Below are 24266 nucleotides of genomic sequence, written 5' to 3' on the forward strand. Positions count from 1 at the left end.
GCATCCCGTGTGCATTTGTCTCCTTGATAAGTCTCCTGTGGGAAACCTTGCCAAAGGCTTTGCTGAAATCCATATAAACGATATCAACTGCACTACCTTCATCTGCATGTCTGGCCACCCTCTCAAAGAATTGTTTGGCATGACCTCCCTCTGATAAGGCCATGCTGACTATCACTGGTCAAGCCTTGTCTCTCCATGTGGAGACAGATGCTATCCTTCAGAATTATTCTCCAAAAGTTTCCGTTCTACTGAGTTGAGACTCACGGGTCCGTAGTTCTCTGGCTTTTCTCTACAACCTTTCTTAAATATTGGAAGCACATTGGCTGTTCTCCAGTCCTCTGGTACCTCCCCGTGGCCTTAGAGAAATTGAAAATTAGGATCAGTGACCCTGCAATCAGCTCCCACCCAACCTGGGACACAATTCATCTGGAGCTAGAGATTTGTCCACCTTTAAGCCTGCCTACACCTTGTCCTTCCATATGTAAAATGCTCAAAAACCTCACAGTTTCTCCCCGTGGGGTCCATACCTTCATCCTCATTCTCTTGAGTGAAGACAGATGTTAAGTATTAGTTCAACACCTTACCAACACCCTCTAACTCCACCCACAGATTGTCTCTTGGACTCTAATGGGCCATATGCTTACCATGCCTTATCCTTGCACATTGATATACTTTTGGAATATCTTGCCATTTTCCTTATATTTACCAGCCAGAGCTTGCTCATATCCCCTCTTTGCTTTCTTAATTGTTTTCTTAAACGTCACCCTGCATTTTCTGTATTCTATTAATGCCTCCGCTAATCTGTTCTCCTTGTACTTGGTAAAAGCCTTTCTTTTCCTTCTCATCATATTCTGAATGTCTCTGGTTATCCATGATTCTCTGGGATGGTTTGTCTGACCTATCATCCCAGAGGCGTGTAACCTCACCATTTCTTTTCTGAACAACCTTCTCAGCCCACCTTTGTCCTTCTGTAAATTTCCCCACTAGTAGTTGTCCCCAGTCTACCTTGAATAGATCCTGCATTATTTTATTTAAATCCACTCGTGCCTCAATTTAAAACTTTTTTTTGCAAATTGTCTCTTTCTTTGTTTGTAATAAGCTTAAATTACTGTCACTAAGATGCTCCCTCACTCTTCTCAACCACTTGTCCAGCTTCATTCCCCAGAATTTGTGGGCGGTACGGTGGCACAGTGGTTAGCACTGCTGCCTCACAGCGTCAGAGACCCGGGTTCAACTCCCGCCTCAGGCGACTGACTGTGTGGAGTTTGCATGTTCTCCCTGTGTCTGCGTGGGTTTCCTCTGGGTGCTCTGGTTTCCCCCTACAGTCCAAGGATGTGCAGGTTAGGTGAATTGGCCATGCTAAATTGCCCGTAGTGTTAGGTAAGGGACAAATGTAAGGGTAGGGGTATGGGTAGGTTTTGCTTCGGCGGGTCAGTGTGGACTTGTTGGGCCGAAGGGCCTGTTTCCACACTGTAAGTAATCTAAAAAAAAATTAGGTTCAGAATACCTCTGTCCTTTGTTAGATCCTACACATATTGGCCTAAAAAGTTCTCTTGTACACGTTTTAAGAAATCCACTCCACCTAAGCCGTTAACACTATGTCTATCTTAGTTAATGTCGGGACAGTTGACATCACCTACATTAATTACCCTTCTGTTATTACTTTTACACACCTCTGCAAATTGTACATGAATTTGCTCCTCAACCTCCAGCCTACTCTCTGGGGTTCTGTAACAAAAACCTAGCAATGTGGCTGCTCCTTTTTAGTTGCAAGGTTTACCCACAGTGCTTCACTCAATGCCTGCTCCAAGATATCACCTCTTCTTACTGCAGTAACTGCTTACTTAACTAATAATGCATTGCCTCCTCCTCTTTTACCCTCTCCTTAGTCTCGCCTGAAGATTCTATATGCCAGAATGTTGAGTTGCCAATCCTACCCCTCCCTTAACCCTGCCTGTGATGGTTAAATATCACACCTCCACAAGTCAATTTCCACCTTAAACTCAACTGTTTTACCTATGATACTCTTGGATTTATAGTAAAGACCTTACTCTCTTGAAACTTAATACAGCTGCTCGCCCTCTGACTTCATAGAATCTCTATAATGTGGAAAGAGGCCATTTGGTCCACCAAATCCATTGTCCCTCCAAAGAACATCCAACACAGCCCCATAATTCCACATACTACTATGGCTAATCCATCCTCTGGACACTACAGACAATATAATATGGCCAAGACTCTTAACCTACACATCTTTGGAAAGTGGTAGGAAACTGGAGCAAACTCACACAGACTGGAGAGAATGAGCAAACCCCACAGATGGTCACCTGAGGGTGGAATTGAACCCGGTCCCTGGTGCTGTGAGGCAGCAGTGCTAGCCACTGAGCCACCACTCGATGATTCCATCTCCTTATTCTGTTAACAATCTGTATCCCTTTCCCCTGCTGAATTACTGTAAACTCTGCCCTGCATCACTAACAAACCAGCTCACAAGAATGTTGGCCACACTCTGGTTCAGATGCAGAGCATCCCGCTTGTACAGATCTGCCTCACCCAGAAATGATGTCAATGATTCAGGAATCTAAAACTTGCCCTCCGACACTAACTGATAAGTCACACACATGTCTGCACTATTCTTCTTATTCTGTGCTCGTTCGTACGTGGCATTGGGAGTAATCCAGAGATTATAACCCAAGTCGTCCTGCTTTTTAAGGGAGGGGACGCTTGAGGTGCAGTACCCCTACTTCTGAGCCCCAAGGCCTGGTTTCAAGTTCCCCTTGTTCCAAAGGTGTGCAATAACACCTCTGAATAGGTTTATTGAAACATAATGTTAAGCAGACTCAAAGGGCTCTTGCTGCACAGTTGCAGTATCCCTACCTCTGCACCAGGATTCCCAGGCTCAAGTCCCATCCTATTTCAGAAATATGTGATAGTATCTCTGAACTGACTGATTAGAAAATAGGAAAAATATAAAGTAGATACAAGAAGGGGTCCATGGTGGAGTAGTAGTTTCCCTAGATCCAAGCCAGGAAGTCTGAGTTCAAGTACCATCTGCTCCAAGTGTGTGCTATAATATTTCTGAACAGGCTGATTAAAAATACCTCTGGAAGCAGACTCAGGTGATTACTGGTGGTGGCTAATTTTTCTTTAAAGTCACGGTCATTTAATGATTTGCTTGGGACAGTCATTCAGTTGTGTAAGACAATGCTATCACTTTTAAAAGGTTATTTTGTCCTTCGTTTTTTTGAAAAGAGGTTGTAAAGGCATAGGTGATGAAGAATTTACGGTAGTAACAGCTGAATAATGTGAGGGGATTGACCAGTTCTCTCAGTTCAGGTTTTTTCTAGTCTTTTTTGCTGTGGCAGACACAGGATATGTGAGCCCGGAAGAGTTGTAAGCTTCAGTAAAGGATTTCTCTGACTTTCTCTGAAATCTCTGTCTCGATGTTGTTCCCTCCTGCCTGTAAGGATCTGTATTTGAATTTACTTTTTTGCCAAGGAGTGTGTTATGAGATGTTACGGTATTGGAACAGTTCCTTAGTTAAGTTGCTGTATCGCATAGGTTAGGTTTTCCAAAGTTAAGTTATTCTAACTTCTGCCTTTTTTTGCGTGTTTCAATGGTAGTGTTGAAATAAATTCTGTTTTGCTTAAAACCAAGTGGTTAGTCCAGCTGCATCACACCTGGAATATCCACTCCACATCTGCCTCTAAAATAAGAAAACATTACGGTCCAGGCTACCTTCTTAAAATATTTTGAGGGGTCTGTACTGGTCCATAACAAAGATAATATTTCCAGACAGATTGAAAAGAAATAGATCTAGGTATGGGTCTGCAAAACTGTCTGTCCTGAACTGGGACCAGTCTCTGGACACCACGAATAGCGGCTCTATTTTTGTGTTTACCAATAAACAATGTGTCTTTCCAGTCGGATTTCCTAAGTTATTACGTAAGGCTACCTTAATGAGTTTAGATTTCAGTCAAAGTACCGTGCTTAATGCTGGACACTGTACTTTAGGAAGGATGGCAATGATACAGAGGAGAGTTTTTGGAATAACTGGAGAAACTGTTCATCTCTGAAGAGGAATGGAAGAGCTGAGATTTGATAGGGGAGTTCAAAATACAAAGGGTAAATAGATAAGGTATTTTCCCTGGGGTGGGGGAGTCCAGAACTAGAGAGCACAGGTTTAGTCTGAGAGGGGAAAGATTTAGAAGGGATCTATGAGGCAACTTTTTCACGCAAAGAGTGGTGTGTGTATGGAATGAGCTGCCAGAGAAAGTGGTGCAGGCTGGTACAATTACAAGATTTAAAAGGCTTCTGGTTGGGTAAATGAATAGGAACAGTTTAGAGGGATATGGGCTAAGTGCTAGCAAATGGGACCAGACTTATTTAGAACATCTGTTTGGCATAGACAAGCTAGACCGAAGGATCTGTTTCCATGCTGTATATTTCTATGACTCTATGATTTTCATTGAATAAAGGAAAACTTCTATGAGGGCCACATAGTACAGCAACCAGACAACACAGATTTAAGGTGGTTGACAAAACAGCAGGAAGCAACATGAGGAAACATTATCTTCTTTTGGCATGGCAAGTTGTGGTTTGCAATGCATTGCAAACAACAGGCAATGTGAGTAAATTTAACATTCAGCAAAAATGTATCCATCTCTGTGCAATTATTATACGATTCTGCATGTTTCTAATTATTTACTATTTCTGCCACCTTTCTCATGCAGAGCTAAAGGCCTTCAGGAAGAGATGGTGAAAGAAGGAGAAGGAGAAATATTTGAGTAATGGGATTGAGGGATCTAAGGCCCTTTCTGCCTCAACACCATTTATTTTCTGGATGATTTCTCAACTTGCCACCTACCAAGTGGTCAATTAATGGCCACAACTTAGCACAGCCACAATTGCCTGCCTTTCAAACACCTCAGCCCCTCTCCATGTGACCCTTCACCCTGCCACAATGGAATAATTAGATAGCTTTGCAGAACACCTCCAGTGTGTATGTAAACATGACCCTAACTTTCCCGTAACTCGTCATTTTAACACAGCGTCCTGCTCAGATGCCTGGAGGGCCATAGGGCCTGTTCCTGTGCTGTAATTTTCTTTGTTCTTTGATTAACTCTATTACGTTGTTAAACATTTATTTCACTCGCCCATTTTAAAACATGGCTCTGGAATTCTGTCCTTGTGGATACAGGTGAGTAGACAAAAGGACATGCAGAAGGCATGGAGTGGACTTGAGGCTGGGTAGGAAGTGAGCTGTCAGATTCTAGGTCCGGATATTCAGCACTGCAAATGTGGTGTGTCCCTGTGAAAGGGATTAGGGATTATCGGGTGTGCTGCAAAAACAGAAATTGCCGGAAAAGCTCAGCAGGTCTGGCAACATCTGTGGAGAGAAATTAGAGTTAATATTTCAGGACAAGTGACCCTTCCTTAGAACCAAGAACTCAGAACAGTTGTGTAACTTTTGACTTTGTCCACCCCAGTCCAACTGGCGCCTCCACATCAGCTAATATCTGAAGCCAATACCTTCAGGCAGTAAAGGAACCTTTTACAAAAATAAACACAAATGTATCCAAAATTGAGAGCCTGTGGTTAGAGCAATGTTTAAACCAGTGCCTTGTGTGACGATACTGTGGTTTTAAGAGATGTGTTTCGTCCTGGTTTATTTTAGTGAGTGACTGGGGAGGCAAGTACCAAGTAGCCTATGAGAAGTTAAATAACTTGTGAAGCTTTGGGTGTTTTGTTTAAAAGTTGGAACCGTCGAAGCAGCCTGAGTAGATGGAGTCACGGAGCTGGGATTTTCAGTTAGCTTTCAGCAGTTGCTGTTGGGGTCTAGAAGAGATGGAAGCTATCTCTTTCCCCCTTTTCTCAGTTACAGGCACAAGCTGACGTTCTCTACCTGCTACTAGAAGTGTGTGTGAGACAATCTGTCTGAATTATGAGAAGCCATTTTATTGGAACAGTCCACAGAATCATAAAATCCCTACAGTGCAGAAACAGGCCCAACAAGTACACACCAACCCTCCAAACAGTAACCCGCCCCAAACTCATTCCCCTACCCTATTACTTTACATTTACTCTTGACTAATGCACCTAATCTACCCATCCCTGAAGACTATGGGTAATTTAGCATGGCCAATTCACCTAACCTGCACATGTTTGGATTGTGGGAGGAAACCCACACAGACACGGGGAGAATGTACAAACTCCACACAGACAGGCATCCGAGGCTGGAATCAAACCTGGGTCCCTGGAGCTGTGTCGCAGCAGTGCTAACCACTGAGCCACCCTGCTGCCCTAATGAATCAGTAATAGTTACTGTATCTATTATTTTGTTAAGTTTTCCAACAAAATTAATTTATTCCAACTCCTTCTTGCTTCTGTTGTATACTGGATGAATAAATTATGTTTTGCTGAACATCAAACAGTTTGGCCAATTGAATTGCATCTGGAACACAGCACCTCTCATTTACCTTTGAAATAAGAAAGGTAACTATCTAGGCTACCTTCATAACATATTTTGAGTGGGTCTGATCTGGTCCATGACATTTGTCTGTTTTCTCTATGGAAAAAGTAACCTTGACAAAGTTGAACACTAATTTCTGCAAAGAATGTCTTTACTCGGTAAATCTGACATGACGACAAACCACACATGATACTGGTTAGATTAGATTAGATTACTTACAGTGTGGAAACAGGCCCTTCGGCCCAACAAGTCCTCACCAACCCGCCAAAGCACAACCCACCCATACCCCTACATATACCCCTTACCTAACACTATGGGCAATTTAGCATGGCCAATTCACCTGACCCGCACATCTTTGGTGTCGGCCCATGATAGGTTAGTCAAGAACTTCTCATCTTGGTCAGACAGTAGCAGGCAGTTTAGTACAATGTTGCCAGTGACAATGCAGTAATCGCACACCCCAGCACAAACTGCTGGAGATTGTGAAGCAAAAACAAATGATTATGAGGGTGGCACAGTGGCTCAGCCGTTAGCACTGGTGCTTCACAGTGATCCATGTTCGATTCCAGCCTTGGGTGACTGTCTGTGTGGAGTTTGCATGTGCCTGCATGGGTCCCCTCTGGGTGCTCTGGTTTTGTCCCACAATCCAACGATGTGCAGGCCAGGTGAATTGGCCATGCTAAATTGTTCATAATAGTAGGTGCATTAGTCAGGGGTAAATGTAGGGTAGGGGAATGGGTCTGGGTGAATTACTCTTCAGAGCGTTGGTGTGGACTTGTTGGGCCAAATGGCCTGTTTTCATACTGTAAATAATCTAAAGAAAGTGAAAGGAAAATACAAACTTAACAAACCATGGAATCTACAGCACAGACAGAGGTCATTTAACCCATTGTATCCTGTCAAGTCAAGTCACCATAATCTTACCAGACCATGAGGCTGCTCTCTCATTAGAGAGACGTCTGGTGGTGGTTTAACCTGAGGGCCACCACACCTTGGGGATGGGGAGAGGTTGAGAAGTCCCTCGTGGTCACCTCAGCCTGCGATGGGAATTGAAACCATGCTGTTCGGATCACACTGCATTGCAAACCAACTGTCCTAAAACAACTGTACTGGCTCCTGAAAGACCTCCTCAGCTTGTCCCATTCCAGGCCTACTTCCGTAGCCCTCTAAATTGATGACAGCAACAACTTAAATGTTTGAAAACTCTCTTCTTTTCCTTTTTCCCTCATTTAATACAAACAGCATCATCTTCTTCCCTTGCAGATCAGTTTGACATCTGGCATTGCTCTGGGTTGGCTCGAGGGCCATATCCTAAATCTGGTTCTCCAACTGTCTATGAGGAGCTAATGAAACGTCGTGATGAAGCCATTTAGCTATGAATAGAGGATAGTTCAGTGAACCAAATTTAGGATATTGGTCTTCAAATCAATGCAGGACATGTGGAAGTCAGCTGATTTGTTTCCATTTTCTTTTGAAGTGGTACTTAATTTACAATAAAAAAAATTAAACATGGAGTGACATGGCTGAGGTAAATACCCTGAAGACCTCCTTTGACTGAGAAATTGACCACCAGTAACAAACATTTTCATTTGTACTTGATGTAACTCCACGTGAAAAGGTAACAGAAGATTATGATGAATGGCTATTTACTGACAGAGGAACACACTGATGTTTCACGGGGTTCAGAACTGGGTTCTCCTGTTTATGATACATATTAAAGGCTTGAACTTGGGGTACAGGATACAAAGTCAACATTTGTAGGTGTCATGAGACATAGGAATGTAAGAAACTCTGAGGAGGATCGAAATAGAATTCAAGGGGACATAGAATCATCAAATCCCTAAAGTGTGGAAGCAGGTCATTCAGCTGATCTACACTAACCCTCCAAAAGGACATCCCACCCAAACCCACCCCATTACCTTATCTGTGTAGCCCTATACTTCCTCACCCACCTATCCTATATATCCCTAGACACGATCAGCACTTTAGCATGGCCAATCCATTTAACCCACACATCTTTGGACTGTGGGAGGAAACTCGCACAGACAAGGAAAGAATGTGCAAACTTCATATAGAAAAAATCACCCGAGTCTGGAATTGAACCCAGCTCCATAGCACTGTGAGGCAGCAGTGTGTTAACCACTGAGCCATCGTGCTGACATACTGACAGGATTTGCAGAAATTCGGATCAGAAAGGAGGCAAGAACACAAGCTAAGTGGCTCAATTTTAAACAAGGTGCAAGAACAGGGACATCTGGGCAGATTGTGTGACAGTAGCAGGACACATGAACAAAGCAGTTGCAAAAGTAAACAGAATCCTTGGCTTCATATATGATGAAATAACAAAAGCCAGAATGTTGCAGTGAATGTAAATGAAATACTAATGTAGCCCTTGCCAGAGTACTGTGTCCAATTCTACAATAAAGAATGCAATGCTTTCGACTGGCTACAGAGGGGCTTTACCAGCCAGTTTATGGAACTGCATTTATATAATCAGATTGGATAGGCTGGGGTTATTGTCCTAACAGCAGACAAAGCCAAGGTGAAATTTTACAGGGGTGTTGGAAATGACGAAGGGTTAGCTGCAGTAAATAAAGGGAAGCAGTTCTCAACAGCTTAAAGATCAATAGCTAGCGAGGATAGATTTACAGGGATTGGCAAAACAACCAGAGGCAAAAAGAGGAAAACCTTTTGGTTCTAAAATTATCCAACATACTGTTAGGATTTAAACGCACTGGCTGGTAGCGTCTTAGAGGAGGCTGAATAAACTCAAAGAAGGAGTAGGAATTGCAGGGACATGTGGCAAGATCAAGGGAGTGGGACCAACTGGTTTGCTTTTTAAAACAAGTGGTAGTTTCAATAAGATGCTGTGTGTGCTGCACTATTCTTGATTTTAAGAAAACAAATACCTCGAACTCCATTCTGGGTTGAGCCATTGCAAAGAGCTAACAGAGATGAGTGTAAAAATATTTGCTCAGCAGCTACGTTTTTCCTTGGAGTTATTTTGCAAGGCGATAGCGCCTAATAAGGGCAAGTGTTCTACTGAAAAAACAGCATGGTCTCAGCCAGCGTGAACCATCAGCTTTGTCAAATTGCTCTGTGGTTGTTTTTTTCCACCAGAGAACACCAGCAGTTGGTCTGCACATTGTCTGCAATCCCAGAATGCCTTGGTGTTTTCAACCTCTGCTACACACACACACACACACACACACACACACACACACACACACACACACACACACACACACACACACACACACACACACACACACACGAATGTCCAATCACTTTGATAAGCACCATTTTATACTATGTGTGCACTGATCCATGGTTTTAATGTAACCAAATAATCTTGAATCTTCAGTGGTGACAATCCCATCATTCATCTTACAGGGAAACATTAGGTGTGTGGCAACAGTAAAATCGAAGGATGTGACAGAAAAAAAATAAATAAATTACTTTCAATAGTACCTTTTACAACATCAGCACATCCTAAACCACTTTACAACCAATGAGATACTTTCATAGTGTAGTTGCTGTTGTAATGCAGAAAACCCTGCGGCCACATTTCATAAAGCAACCTCCCACAAACTGCAATGTTATAAATGCTTGCTAATGCTTTTTTGTGAAGTTGATTGAAGGATACATATTGGTCAAGGCACGAGGCATAATTGCCCAAACTTTCGTCATAGGATATACCTTATATCCACCTGAGAGAGCAGAAAACACAACTGGTTTCTTTTCAAGACATATCACGTGAAATAAAATTGTAGCCCTATGTTTATCATGTTTATTATATATTCCAATATCGCATTCGCTAATTAACTTCTTAGTCAACAGACAGTAGGTTAAGTAATCGTACAATCAATCAACCATGCAAAACAATAATGTCAGCACCTCGACATTCCAGCAAAGAATCTATTTATCTCTTTAACAAATGCAATGTTATTGATTTCCTGACACTTTTTGTTATATCGTTTTAGATTGTTTCTGGGCAATGCCATGTAGAATGAAATAATACATCCATTGCTCCGAAGGGTAGCTTATTGTTAAACATGGGCAGGGAAATCTGAAACTAGAAGATAGAACCATGGAGTTACACAGATCGAAGACAGACTCTTCGGTCCAACACATCCATGTCAACCAGATATCCTATATTAATGTAATTCCATTTGCCAGCATTTAGCCCATATCTCTCCAAACCTTCTTATTCATGTCCTTACCAGTTTCCTTTTAAATGTTGTAATTGTAGCAGCCTCCAGCATCTCCTCTGGCAGCTCATTCCATAAACACACCACCCTCTGTGTGAAAAATTTGCCCCTAAGGTTCCTTTTATACCTTTGCCCTCTCACCATAAATCCATTCCCCTTAACTTTGAACCCCCCATCCCCACCAACCCCCCCCACCCCCAGCCCTAACCTGGGAAAAAGCCCTTTGCTATTTACCCTATCCATGCTCCTCATGACTTCATCAAGCTCTCAGCCTCTGACGCTCCAGGGAAAATAGCCTGAGCACCCTCTCCCGAAAGTGCAAACACTTCAACCCTGGCAACATGTTGTAAATCTTTTCTGAACCCTTTCAATTTCACAACATCCTTCCTACAGCAGGGAAACCAGAAATGAATGTAGTATTCCAAAAGAGGTCCAACCAATGCCCTGCACAGCTACAACATGATGTCCCAACTCCTATACTCAATGTGCTGACCAATAAAGGCATATTCATCCACAATTCATTCAGAAAAGCAAAAGGAAGGATTCTTCCAGAAACTTTGAGCCAATCTAGCTGTGGAATCACTGGGTTGATCATCAAAAATATACACAACTAGAAATTCCTTTCAATGATATTAGCAGATGAATGGAAAAAACACCTTTTTTTATGAATGTTATTTCAACCAAGGTGTCAGGCGAGTGAAAATAAACAGATTAATGCCTGCAGTAAAGAAACAAGAACACGACGAAACATTAAATATTCCTCCACTGATATTGTTCATTTCTCGCCCCTAACATTTTGAATTAATTTTTGAGATGTTGTTGGAAATGACATTAATATTGGTTGCACAATTTTTTTCCTTTCTGTCATTAACATGTTTACAATTTTGTTACTGAGTCTGTAGATACATATTTTTAACTCTTTGCAGACTTGTTGCCTGAATATGTTTACTGTGGTGAGACCGGAACAATTTTAGTTATTCTAACTCACAGGTTGGGAAGCCCGAAGATTGACAGGAGATGCTGGTTTGACACCACACTCGAAATTGTTTGCCCTTGCTTTCAAAGGGGAGTAAAATGGGTCAAAGTTGAAAATAACCGTGACCTCCTTATTGCCCATTTCCCACTTGGGTTGGGAAGATTAAAGTCACCAACATCCCAGCAAAGGACACAGTCTTATTTCTCCTGTGTCTAGACACATATGCCTGCATCTAACTTTCAAGCTTCAGTTAAAAAAATATAACTCGAGAAATCAGACAATCTTTGATTAACAGGATATAAACATAGGCCTGGGGCATAATATGCACCCTGTATTTTACAGTTTCAGCAAAGCATGAGTCAGTGAAATGAAAGTAAAGGCACACGCACCAAAAAAAGATATTTAATTTCTGACTGCAATATTTGGAAGTAGATAGACGAGGGTTATACAATGTCACATACCACAACATTTTATGCCAAGACTATGCATGAATACATTTCATAATAGAATGTGTTTTTTTTTGGTTGCTTAATCTGATCTGATGTGCACATAACTTACACTGATTATGGAAACTAATTTGACTTATTTGAAACTGGTTGTATCACCCTGATCCGATTCTATTGTTTTGTCTCACCTTTATTGTTTTATGCAAGTTCCCTTATTCTCAGAGAACTGCCAAGCTCAATAATGACTATGAAAAAAAGAATGAAAAGAGGCTAAGAAAGGTCAGAGCCGAGGTCGAAAAAGGAATATTGCTGTAGATATTCCAGCAAACCATCTTGACCAGCACATCTCTTCCAGTAATATCATTTGCAGCAGTTCCTCCAATGCTCTCCCCTTCTTTCCTTAAGGTGTTAATTCAGCTCAGAGTACAGCAGCAATGGTGACTATTACTCAACGTGAGACTGGAACAGGGTTGTCCAACTGACTGTGGGAGCTATCATTGCTGAGCCTTCATCTGTCTGCCTTCACCAAACCTAAATTTGCAGAAGAATTTGCCAATTGGGAATCAAGAGTAGAAACAGCATTTCTCCCTCCCTAATCCATGGATATTGAGGCCAAGTGCAGAATTCCTGGCATTACCCTGAAGATAAAGCCTTCAACCTTGCTGCACTATATTCAGAAATGGCTGTGATTTCATCTTAAAGCCAGCAGAGAACTGAGGTTCAAGCTGAAATTGAGATTAGAGTTGGATAGTAATTGTTCTGAATAAATCAGACAGCAAACAAATCAGTTTTGATAATTAAACTTTCCTGTTGATAATTGCAGATAACATGTGTAGCAATTTATTGAGGTTATAGTGCTGTTGACTGTATCACCAGTTATTCCTGCTATGGATAATCACCTCACCCTGAACAAATGTTAGGCATTTCTCCACAAACTGAGATAAAGAATATCCGTTTACATAATTGAAATATAATTTGCTATGTATTATACAAAATAAAAGATGAATGAAGCAATATCTGAATCCTATAAATGCAGGGAGTGCTTTTCTCAGAATGCTATGAGTTCAAAACCAATTCAATATAATACATCTGCCTATTATTCATTCTAATTCTACATGATTTCATGTGCAGCAATCAGACCAATAAAATGAGGATGTAACCAGTAACCTTACTGATATGCAAGGATAACCTTTCCGGTTTGCATTCTTGATACACAGCTGTATTACATGGAATTATGCATCTCATACCATTTTTAGAAAGCAATTACACTATGTTTGTGCTAACATTCAACAAAGTTTCACAGTACATGGAGTGCCTCATAAAACCCATCCTCTAATCCACCCAAACTTTAAAGGTAGTGTTTGACAGCAAAACCTCTGCTCCAGTCAGTATATCAAAGCAAGCAGCCTGTGGTGTCAATACAGAGATGGATGTGTCCTTTTGTTGCCTGTTCATGTTGACAAGTAAATGGAGAAACTCGATGTTGGTATGCATCATTTAGCTAATAGGACAATTCTTGTGACTGATTTCAAAACAAAGTTGAAATATTCTGTAATTGCCCCACATGACGCTAGTGCAAATCATGCTGTGTGGCCTTTTAATAGTTAAATTTGACATTGATCTTGCTCTCTGTGCACCTTCTCTGCAGCTCTAACATTGCATTCCTTGCTCTGTTCAATAACCCTAATGCACTTTGTTCGCTATGATCTGCCTGTACAGTACACAAAACAAAAATTTTCACTGTACCTAGATACATGTGACAATAACAAATCAAAGCAAATAATAAATCAAATCAAATCATGAGGCAACTTTAGGAGACCTACTACTAGAGTCTAACCCGTCACATCCAAGGCACTCATAAAATACCAGAGGAGGTGAGGAAAGGCCATGAATTTGTCATTTCAGTGACTCAATATACCTTTGAAAGGAGAGATCTGTTCTACCTTCCCCACCACTGGTGGGCACTCTACTCCACGCATTCCCTCAACTTCATGGGTTTCCATTTTCTAACACATGCCCAGAAAATAAGAAATATTCAACTCTTAGGGTTAAAAGGCTCCCGAGTAGCTCAAGTAGTTCATCAAATGAGTCACTGAATCATGTAGACCAGAAAATAAAAGCAACTAGGAGAAAGTGAGGACTGCAGATGTTGGAGATCTGAGTCAAGAGTGTTTTGCTGGAAAAAACACAGCTGGTCAGGCAATATCCAAGGAGCAGGACAATCGACGTTTCAAGCATAAGCCCGAATGAAGGGCTGATGAAGAGCCAAAGAAGGGCTTATTCCCGAAACGTCAATCCTCTTGCTCCTCGGAATCTGCCTGACCGGCCGTGCTTTTCAGCACCTCACTCTCGACACAGAAAATAAAAGCCCTTGGTGCTGACTCAGTCAGGATAATGGGAGGAGTGCTGCAGTAATATATGTATTGGAAAAATCGGTTATGTTTCCTTTTACTGGTCAAATCTTTAAAATGATGATGGGTTCTATAACATAACCACAGAGATGTTCCCATTTGTTGGGAAGCACAAAACTAAGGGTCATAAACATATGATAGTTCTAATAAGTTAAATAATTAATTCAGGAGTTTCTTTACTCAGAATAATGAGAACATGAGGATGGAATTGAATAGCATAGATGCATGTAAGTGATATCTAGATAACTGTATGAGGGAGAACAGAATAGAACAACATGGTGACAGGACGAGATGAACTACAGTGGATTCTTCAGGTGCATAAACACCACCCACCTGAGAGGTAAATGGATAGTTCTGGTGCTTTACATTCAACACAATACTATGTCATTGTCCAACAACAACACATGTCAGCTAGTCTGTCTACACCCACTAGCAGACACCTTGGTGAGGCATCAGCTGGTATAGGATGACTGTACAACCAAAGCCCCAAGCAAGAAGTCAATGCCTTCAGGAGTGCAGGGGAGAGAAAAAAGATTGATGAGGAAGAAAGAAACAAGGCATGTTAGTAGGGAAAGGAAACTATTATCTGCCAAGAAACCATAAGTGGACTTGAGATCTCAAGAAAAGTACGTAAGTTCAGCTGTGTATTTCCTGATCCAACTGATCAGGATGAGCTTGTTAAAAGGCAAATTAGGTCCATTGCATTTCATAGATCCCCTACAGTGTGGAAGCAGGCTATTTGGTCCATCCAGTCCACACCAACCCTCCGAAGAACATCCTGCTCAGACCCACCCCTCTACCCTCTGCCTGTAACCTTACATTTCCCATGGCTAACCCACCTAGCCTGCACATCCCTGGATACTATGGGCAACTTAATACAGTCAATTCATCTAACATACACGTCTTTGGATTGTGGGTTGAAATCGGAGCACCTGGAGGAAATCTATGGAGAATGTGCAACCTCCACACAGTCACCTGAGTGTAGAATCAAATCCAGGTCCCTAGTGTTGTGAGGCAGCAGTATTAACCCCTGAGCCACTGTGCTGCCCAATTTAACATAGGAGACATTTATTGTATGTTGGACTCTTATACTGACAGACCAAACAGATGCCCCCACATTTCTCACGTTACATCCAGAGGTGTCCAGCTATCTTTTTAAATCATTTATGCAAATCTGCACAGGACAGTGCTAAAGTCACTGTGGGAAAAGACCCAAATTGTCAAACATGGTTATGCAATTGCCAGTTGGCTATGCAAATAATTTGAAAGGAAGTTACTACAGGGCAGCTGTCTGGAACATACAGAACCGTAAAGGTAGAGTTTTGTCCAAGCAGTAACAGTCCTATCAATATCACAAGGTTATCATCATTGGTTCTAACTATTTGTTGGTAGTAATCTTATATAATGGGCTACTTTTCTATGGCTATTGATTAAAATTTGTAATTTATATTGTATTGCTGCTGTGCCAAACAATTAATGCCACAATTGTCTTGATGTTTTTGATCTCTACACAACATTCAATTAGAGTGTGGCGTGGCTTAGCTCTTATACAGAAAGCCTTATTGCTTTCACTGCACTTCCATCTAACCTGGGGAAGGAAGTAGGGTGGCACTCATTGCCAAGTCTCTCTGTCTCAAAGCACAAAATGGTCCTCTGATGCTTTGGCAATGCTAGTGAAAAGGGTAAACTAAGTTAATATTGATCCAACACCAACCTCCCTAATCCTGACACCACTATAAATATGCTACTTAAACAGCTCAATACCTATCTGGTGATTTTCTTGTTTCCCTGAGGTGGGTGGCATACCCTTTAGTGTCGTTAAATATTTTCATTTTAATGTTAATGTGATAGTCTTACCGGTTTCCATTGAATGTGGTTTTATAAACAGTGGTTGGGTGTAGGGCTTGGTCAGCATAGACGGGCATTGACGCACGGACACATTCATGGGAGCACTGAAGGGTCTCGTTGTACGCAGTGAATATGTCCAGGTTGCTCGGCACTCGTGCAGCGGTAAAATCAGTTAGATTTTGGCAACTCTCCTCTTGTTGGTTGATCTTCCGCTGGTGACTATTCCGATGTCCATTCCCATTTTCTGCGCAGCTGTAAGACAAAGAGACATGTTCATCTCAGCAGATTCATAGAACTTTAAAGAATCTCTATAGTGCTGAAGCAGGCCATTCAGCCCATTGAGTCTGCACCAACCCTCCAAAGAGCTTTCCATCCAGATCCATCCTCCACTAACCTGACTCCCTGTAACCCTGCATTTCCCATGACTAATCCACCTAAGCTACATATCTCTGGGCAGCATGGGCAAGTTGGCATAACCAATCCATTTAACCTGCATATCTTTAGACTGTTAGAGGAAATCAGGTCATCTGGAGGAAACCCATGCAGACAGAGGGAGAATGTACAAACTCCACACAGTCACTGAAGGGTGGAATTGAATCCGGGTCTGTGAGGCAACATTGAGCCACTGTACCACCCAGTTGGTTTCCATTTGTGGTTTCCATTTTAAGATCCCACACACAGAACACCCCTAGTTTCAAAGAGGCTACAGGGTTAGGCCAACAGAGAGATCAGCTAAGAAAAAAAACAGAAGAGGTTATTCTGCTGTATTTTGTCAATCTCTATCTGGCTGATCACCTAATCCTAGATAGAGTCTCCCTAGCATAAGATGCAGAGGTAAGCAGACAAGAGAATTCTTCAAATCTGTTTTCGGGGACATGACTGTGGGTCTTGGATGACCTCCAGCCCTGAGATTCTAGTTGTTGCTGGCCCAGTATTATCATTATTGTGCTGCACTACCTACCTACACCACTAACCAAGTAAATTTGTTGTTCAATTATCTCTGCTGACACTCAATTGCTTTTTTTCTCCTATGTCTGATATTCTCATAACCGATGAATAAAAGGGTAGGAAATGTTTGCTTAATTTTCATTTCTTCTTCGTTCTGGTTATTTGCTGCCTGCAGTGCACTAGAAATGAATTGTTAATCCCGGATAGTTAGTAATCATGATTTAGAAAGCTGAGCTATGAGGAATGTTAAAACAAGATGGGTTTTATACTTGAAGGTGAAGAACTACAGATTTTTACCAAACTCCAACATATTCAATTTTTCAATCTGATGAAGAGATTAACTACCAAAAAAAAGCAATAGAATTAAGAAGCCTCAAATTAAAGACATGTAAAATTAGATTAGTAAGTTATCACAGAACTTTCTAACAATTTTTCAAACACTACAATACTATTTATAATTCCATGTTACAGTACAGAAGTAATAAAGACAGACCAGGACAGGACAATATTTTATTGAAGGCTGAACTGACTAGACTCAGACAACATGCTAAGTCTCTACGTAACTCTCTGTGTGAATCTTATCGTTGGAGCTGGTCTGAGGATGTTAGGAGAAGCCACAGGCTGGGACAGGAGCAGAAACATTTGAATGAAGAAAGTCCTTTTAGAAAAAAACATTGCATGCAGAACCTAATAGCACCAGGGACCCAGGTCTGATTCCAGCCTCAAGTGACTGTATGGAATTTGTATGTTCTATCACTATCTGTATGGCTTTCCTCTGGGTTTCCTCCCACAGTCCAAAGTTGTGCAGGTTAGGTGGACTAACCATGCTAAATTGCCCAGGCAGGTGCAGGCTAGATAGATTAGCCATGGGAAATGCAGGGTTATGGTGTAACAGTAACAGGGTGGGTTTGGGTGGGATGCTCTTCAGAGGGTCAGTGTGAATACAATGGGCTGAATGGGCTGATTCCACACGACAGGGATTCTAAATGGAGATGATGAATAAGTCATTATGACCTCCTCCAGCTTGTACAAAACTCTCTATAAAGGCTTCAGAGTAGAAAACGGATAACTAGCCTACAAATTCCACTACAGGTAGAGCTTTGACCCCTCTATCCCCAACTTTTTATCCCCAACTATTTTAACTCTCTTGCATGTGGTGAAAGCCCCATGAGTTTCCCTGTAGGCTCCCGCACTCATGCATAATGTAGCGACACAGTGTATCAACAGTTGTGTAAAAGGAACTCCCTTCTTGACTAGCTTCCCTCTCTCTGAAAAACCATTATATGATTGATACCTACAGCCTAAACATGAAGAATACTTGATGGTTCACTTAAGGTTGTGCAGTTGGTCTCAATTTGTTATTAACTGAATTTGGGCACAAATCCATTCACTATTAGGATTGTAATATCCTGTTAGGCTAATCTAGCAATTCCTGCCTTTTTTTTGTTTCTCCCATTGGAGAAATGGATAATGCAGCAGCAGCAGTGGCATTGAAAATCTTCTTGTATAACTATAGGCGCAATTTAGAGATGGACAAATCTCAACTGAAGTCCATGCAAAGGGAAAGACAGAAATGAAGCAGGATGGTAGAAGGTGAAAGAAATAGACACAATGTAAATAGAGATGTACTGCACGGAAACAAACCCTTTGGTCAAACTTATCAATTCCAATGAGATATCCTAAATTAATCTAGTCCCATTTGTAAGCATTTGGCCTATATCCCTCTCAACCCTTCCTATTCGCATACCCATCCAGATGCCTTTTAAATGTTGTAATGGTGGCAGCCTCCATCACTTCCTCTGGCAGTTCTTTCCATACAAGCACCACCCTTTGCATGAAAAAGTTGCCTCTTAGGTCCCTATAAATCTTTCCCCTCTCATCTTAGACCTATGCCCGCTACTTTTGGACTCCTCTACCCTGGGAAAAAGACCTTGTCCCTATCCATGCCCCTCATGATTTTATAAACCTCTGTAAGGTCATCCCTCAGCCTCTTACACTCCAGGGAAAGCAGCCTCAGTCTATTCGGACTCTCCCTATAGCTCAGACCCTCCAACCCTGGCAATATCCTTGTCAGACTTTTCTGAGCCATTTCAAGTTTCACAATATGTTGGAGGTGATTTCTTCAAATTCCAGGAGCAGCAATTACTGTTTTATATGCTGTTGCATTGTTTTGGAACTTTGGGGAAAAAAAAGTCAAAACAACAGCAGTTTAAAAGGGAGAAGAACAGACAAAGGAAGCACATGGTGAGGACAGTGCAGGGGAGGGAGAGAGAGAGAGAACCTGCACAGTTACTGTCTTTGCTGTTTGAATTTGTGTATCGCTGGACATCGGAGTGCATCTGGGAAAAATAACAAACAGTGAAATTCACAACTAATCTTGGAGGAACTGTTGGGCGAAGTTCACAGCATCGAATCAGATAAGTTAGTTGTTGTTTTAAGTCTGTCCAATAGAAAAGCTGCAGTCGTGAGTACAGTGGATTCTTTCTTGATTATATGTTTTTGGAGATAAGTCTCTTGATTAAACTTCAAATATAAGCCATAGCTATTAATTTAACCTGGGGCAGTGTTTTCAGAGGAATACGATGGTGTTATTTTCTGGGTCTGTAGATTGTGAAAGAGCAAAAATGGCCTTTGCAGTGATATGTACTTCTTGTCGGATGTGGGAGTTTAAAGCGAGTTTAAGGGTTACTGCGGATTATATCTGCCATAAATGCTGTTGGATGCGAATCTTATCAGATCGAGTGGATCGGTTGGAGAGACAAATAGAAGCTATGAGGAATTTGCAACAGCAACAGTATGTGATGGATGGCAGTTATAGGAAGGGGGGAAAGTCTCAGATACAGTCACATAGATGGGTTAACTCCAGGAAGGGTAAGAGAGGTTGGCAGCTAGAGCAGGAGTCTTTTGTGGATATACCCATTTCAAACAGGTATGCTGTTTTGGAAAATGTAGGGGATGATGGATTCTCAGGGGAATGTAGCACGAACAGCCAAGTTTCTGGTATTGAGACTGGGTCTCATGCAACGAGGGGTACGTCAGCTTCCAAGAGATCAATTGTGTTGGGGGATTCTGTAGTCCGAGGTGCAGACAGATGTTTCTGTGGCCAGCAGAGAAAAAGCAGAATGGTGTGTTGTTTCCCTGGTGCCAGGATCAAGGATGTCTCAGAGAGGGTGCAGAATGTTCTCACGGGGGAGAGGGGCCAGCAGGAGGTCACTGTCCACATTGGAACCAATGACATTGGAAGGGAACAGATTGAGACTCTGAACGAAGATTACAGAGAGTTAGGCAGAAATTTAAAAAGGAGGTCCTCAAGGGTAGTAATATCTGGATTACTCCCAGTGCTATGAGCTAGTGAGCTGCAAATGTGTTGCTGGTCAAAGCACAGCAGGTTAGGCAGCATCTCAGGAATAGAGAATTCGACGTTTCGAGCATAAGCCCTTCATCAGGAATAAGAGAGAGAGAGCCAAGCCGGCTGAGATAAAAGGTAGGGAGGAGGGACTAGGGGGAGGGGCGATGGAGGTGGGATAGGTGGAAGGAGGTCAAGGTGAGGGTGATAGGCCGGAGTGGGGTGGGGGCGGAGAGGTCAGGAAGAGGATTGCAGGTTAGGACCTACTATGAGCTAGTGAGGGCAGGAATAGGAGGATAGAGCAGATGAATGCATGGCTGAGGAGCTGGTGTATGGGAGATAGATTCACATTTTTGGATCATTGGAATCTCTTTTGGGGTCGAAGTGACCTGTACAAGAAGGACGGAATGCACCTAAATTGGAAGGGGACTAATATACTGGCAGGGAAACTTGCTAGAACTGCTTGGAAGGATTTAAACTAGTAAGGTGGGGGGCGGGGGAGTGGTGGGGGTGTGGGACCCAGGGAGATAGTGAGGAAAGAGATTGGTCTGAGACAGGTACAGCTGAGAACAGAAGTGAGTCAAACAGTCAGGCAGGCAGGGACAAGGTAGGACCTATCAATTAAACTGCATTTATTTCAATGCAAGGGGCCTAACAGGGAAGGCAGATGAACTCAGGGCATGGTTAGGAACATGGGACTGGGATATCATAGCAATTACGGAAACATGGCTCAGGGATGGGCAGGACTGGCAGCTTAATGTTCCAGGATACAAATGCTACAGGAAGGATAGAAAGGGAGGCAAAAGAGGAGGGGGAGTGGCATTTTTGATAAGGGATAGCATTACAGCTGTGCTGAGGGAGGATATTCCTGGAAATACGTCCAGGGAAGTCATTTGGGTGGAACGGAGAAATAAGAAAGGGATGATCACATTATTGGGATTGTATTATAGACCCCCCCAATAGTCAGAGGGAAACTGAGAAATAAACTTGTAAGGAGATTCAGCTATCTGTAAGAATAATAGGGCAGTTATGGTAGGGGATTTTAACTTTCCAAACATCAACTGGGACTGCCATAATGTTAAGGGTTGAGATGGAGAGGAATTTCTTAAGTGTATACAAGACAATTTTCTGATTCAGTATGTGGATGTACCTACTAGAGAAGGTGCAAAACTTGACCTACTCTTGGGAAATAGGGCAGGGCAGGTGACTGAGGTGTCAGTGGAGGAGCACTTTGGGGCCAGTGATCATAATTCCATTAGTTTTAAAATAGTGATGGAAAAGGATAGACCAGATCTAAAAGTTGAAGTTCTAAATTGGAGAAAGGCCAATTTTAACGATGTTAGGCAAGAACTTTCAAAAGCTGATTGGAGGCAGATGTTCGCAGATAAAGGGACGGCTGGAAAATGGGAAACCTTCAGAAATGAGATAACAAGAATCCAGAGAATGTATATTTCTCTGAAAGGGAAAGGGAAGGCTGGTAACTATAGGGAATGCTGGATGACTAAAGAAATTGAAGGTTTGGTTAAGAAAAAGAAGGAAGCATATGTCAGGTACAGACAGGATAGATCGAGTGAATCCTTAGAAAACTATAAAGAAAGTAGGAGTATACATAAGAGGGAAATCAGGAGGGCAAAACGGGGACATGAGATAGCTTTGGCAAATAGAATTAAGGAGAATCTAAAGGGGTTTTACAAATATATTAAGGACAAAAGGGTAACTAGGGAGAGAACAGGGCCCCTCAAAGATCAGCAAGGCGGCCTTTGTGTGGAGCCATGGAAAATGGGGGAGATAGTAAATGAATATTTTGCATCAGTATTTACTGATATGAAAAGGATATGGAAGATATAGACTGTAGGGAAATGTGACATCTTGCAAAATGTCCAGATTACAGAGGAGGATGTGCTAGATGTCTTGAAACAGTTAAAGGTGGATAATTCCCCAGGACCCGATCAGGTGTACCCGAGAACTCTGTGGGAAGCTAGAGAAGTGATTGCTAGGCCTCTTGCTGAGATATTTGTATCATCGATAGTCGCAGGTGAGGTGCCGGAAGACTGGAGGTTGGCAAACGTGGTGCCACTGTTTAAGAAGGGTGGTAAGGACAAGCCAGGGGGCTATAGACTATTGATCCTGACCTCCGTGGTGGGCAAGTTGTTGGAGGGAATGCTGAGGGACAGGATGTACATGTATTTGGAAAGGCAAGGACTGATTCGGGATAGTCAACATGGCTTTGTGCCTGGGAAATCAAGTCTCACAAACTTGATTGAGTTTTTGGATGAAGTAACAAAGAAGATTGATGAGGGCAGAGCAGTATATGTGATCTATATGGACTTCAGTAAGACATTCGACAAGGTTCCCCATGGGAGACTGATTAGCAAGGTTAGATCTCATGGAATAGAGGGAGAACTAGCCATTTGGATACAGAACTGGCTTGAAGGTAGAAGACAGAGGGTGGTGGTTGAGGGTTGTTTAAAGTCTGGTTGAAGATTTGTAGCTCGGGTATCCGTTGTTGTGGTTCTGCTCGCCGAGCTGGAAGTTTTTGCTGCAAACGTTTCGTTCCCTGGCTAGGGAACATCATCAGTGCTGTTGGAGCCTCAAAGCAGCGCTTCACACGAGGCTCCAACAGCACTGATGATGTTCCCTAGCCAGGGAACGAAACGTTTGCAGCAAAATCTTCCACCTCGGCGAGCAGAACCACAACAATGAGGGTTGTTTTTCAGACTGGAGGCCTGTGACCAGTGGAGTGCCATAAGGATCGGTGCTGGGCCCTCTACTTTTTGTCATTTACATCAATGATTTGGATGCGAGCATAAGAGATATAGTTAGCAAGCTTGAAAAATTGGAAGTGTAGTGGACAGCGAAGAGGGTTACCTCAGATTACAACAGGATCTTGACCAGATGGGCCAATGGGCTGAGAAGTGGCAGATGGAGTTTAATTCAGATAAATGCAAGGTGCTGCATTTTGGGAAAGCAAATCTTAGCAGGACCTATCCACTTAATGGTAAGGTCCTAGGGTGTGTTGCTGAACAAAGAGACCTTGGAGTGCAGGTTCATAGCTCCTTGACAGTGGAGTCGCTGGTAGATAGGATAGTGAGGAAGGAGTTTGGTATGCTTTCCTTTATTGGTCAGAGTATTGAGTACAGGAGTTGGGAGATCATGTTGCGGCTGTACAGGACATTGGTTAGGCCACTGGTGGAATATTGCATGCAATTCTGGTCTCCTTCTTATCAGAAAGATGTTGTGAAACTTGAAGGGGTTCAGAAAAGATTTACAAGGATGTTGCCAGGGTTGGAGGATCTGAGCTACAGGGATAAGCTTAACAGGCTGGGGCTGTTTTCTCTGGAGAGTCGGAGGCTGAGGGGTGATCTTATAGAGGTTTACAAAATTATGAGGGGCATGGATAGGATAAATAGGCAAAGTCTTTTCCCTGGGGTCAGGAAGTCCAGAACTAGAGGGCATAGGTTTAGGGTGAGAGGGGAAAGATATAAAAGAGACCGAAGGGGCAATTTTTTCACGCTGAGGGTGGTACGTGTATGGAATGAGCTGCCAGAGGATGTGGTGGAGGCTGGTACAATTGCAACATTTAAGAGGCATTTGGATGGGTTTATGAA

The 24266-nt window shown here is 42.3% G+C and overlaps 1 protein-coding gene across 1 annotated transcript in view; it reads right to left on the reverse strand.

Annotated features, from left to right (window-relative positions):
- Positions 1-24266, reverse strand: part of ajap1 (adherens junctions associated protein 1) — a 103394-nt gene that overhangs the window by 39084 nt on the left and 40044 nt on the right. The window contains exon 4 of the mRNA XM_060851915.1: positions 16374-16616. Coding sequence (XP_060707898.1) covers positions 16374-16616 — 243 coding nt within the window. The remainder of the gene's footprint in view (positions 1-16373; positions 16617-24266) is intronic.

This window comes from Hemiscyllium ocellatum, chromosome 37, assembly GCF_020745735.1.
Source record: "Hemiscyllium ocellatum isolate sHemOce1 chromosome 37, sHemOce1.pat.X.cur, whole genome shotgun sequence".
In the NCBI taxonomy this organism is placed as follows: Eukaryota; Metazoa; Chordata; class Chondrichthyes; order Orectolobiformes; family Hemiscylliidae; genus Hemiscyllium; species Hemiscyllium ocellatum.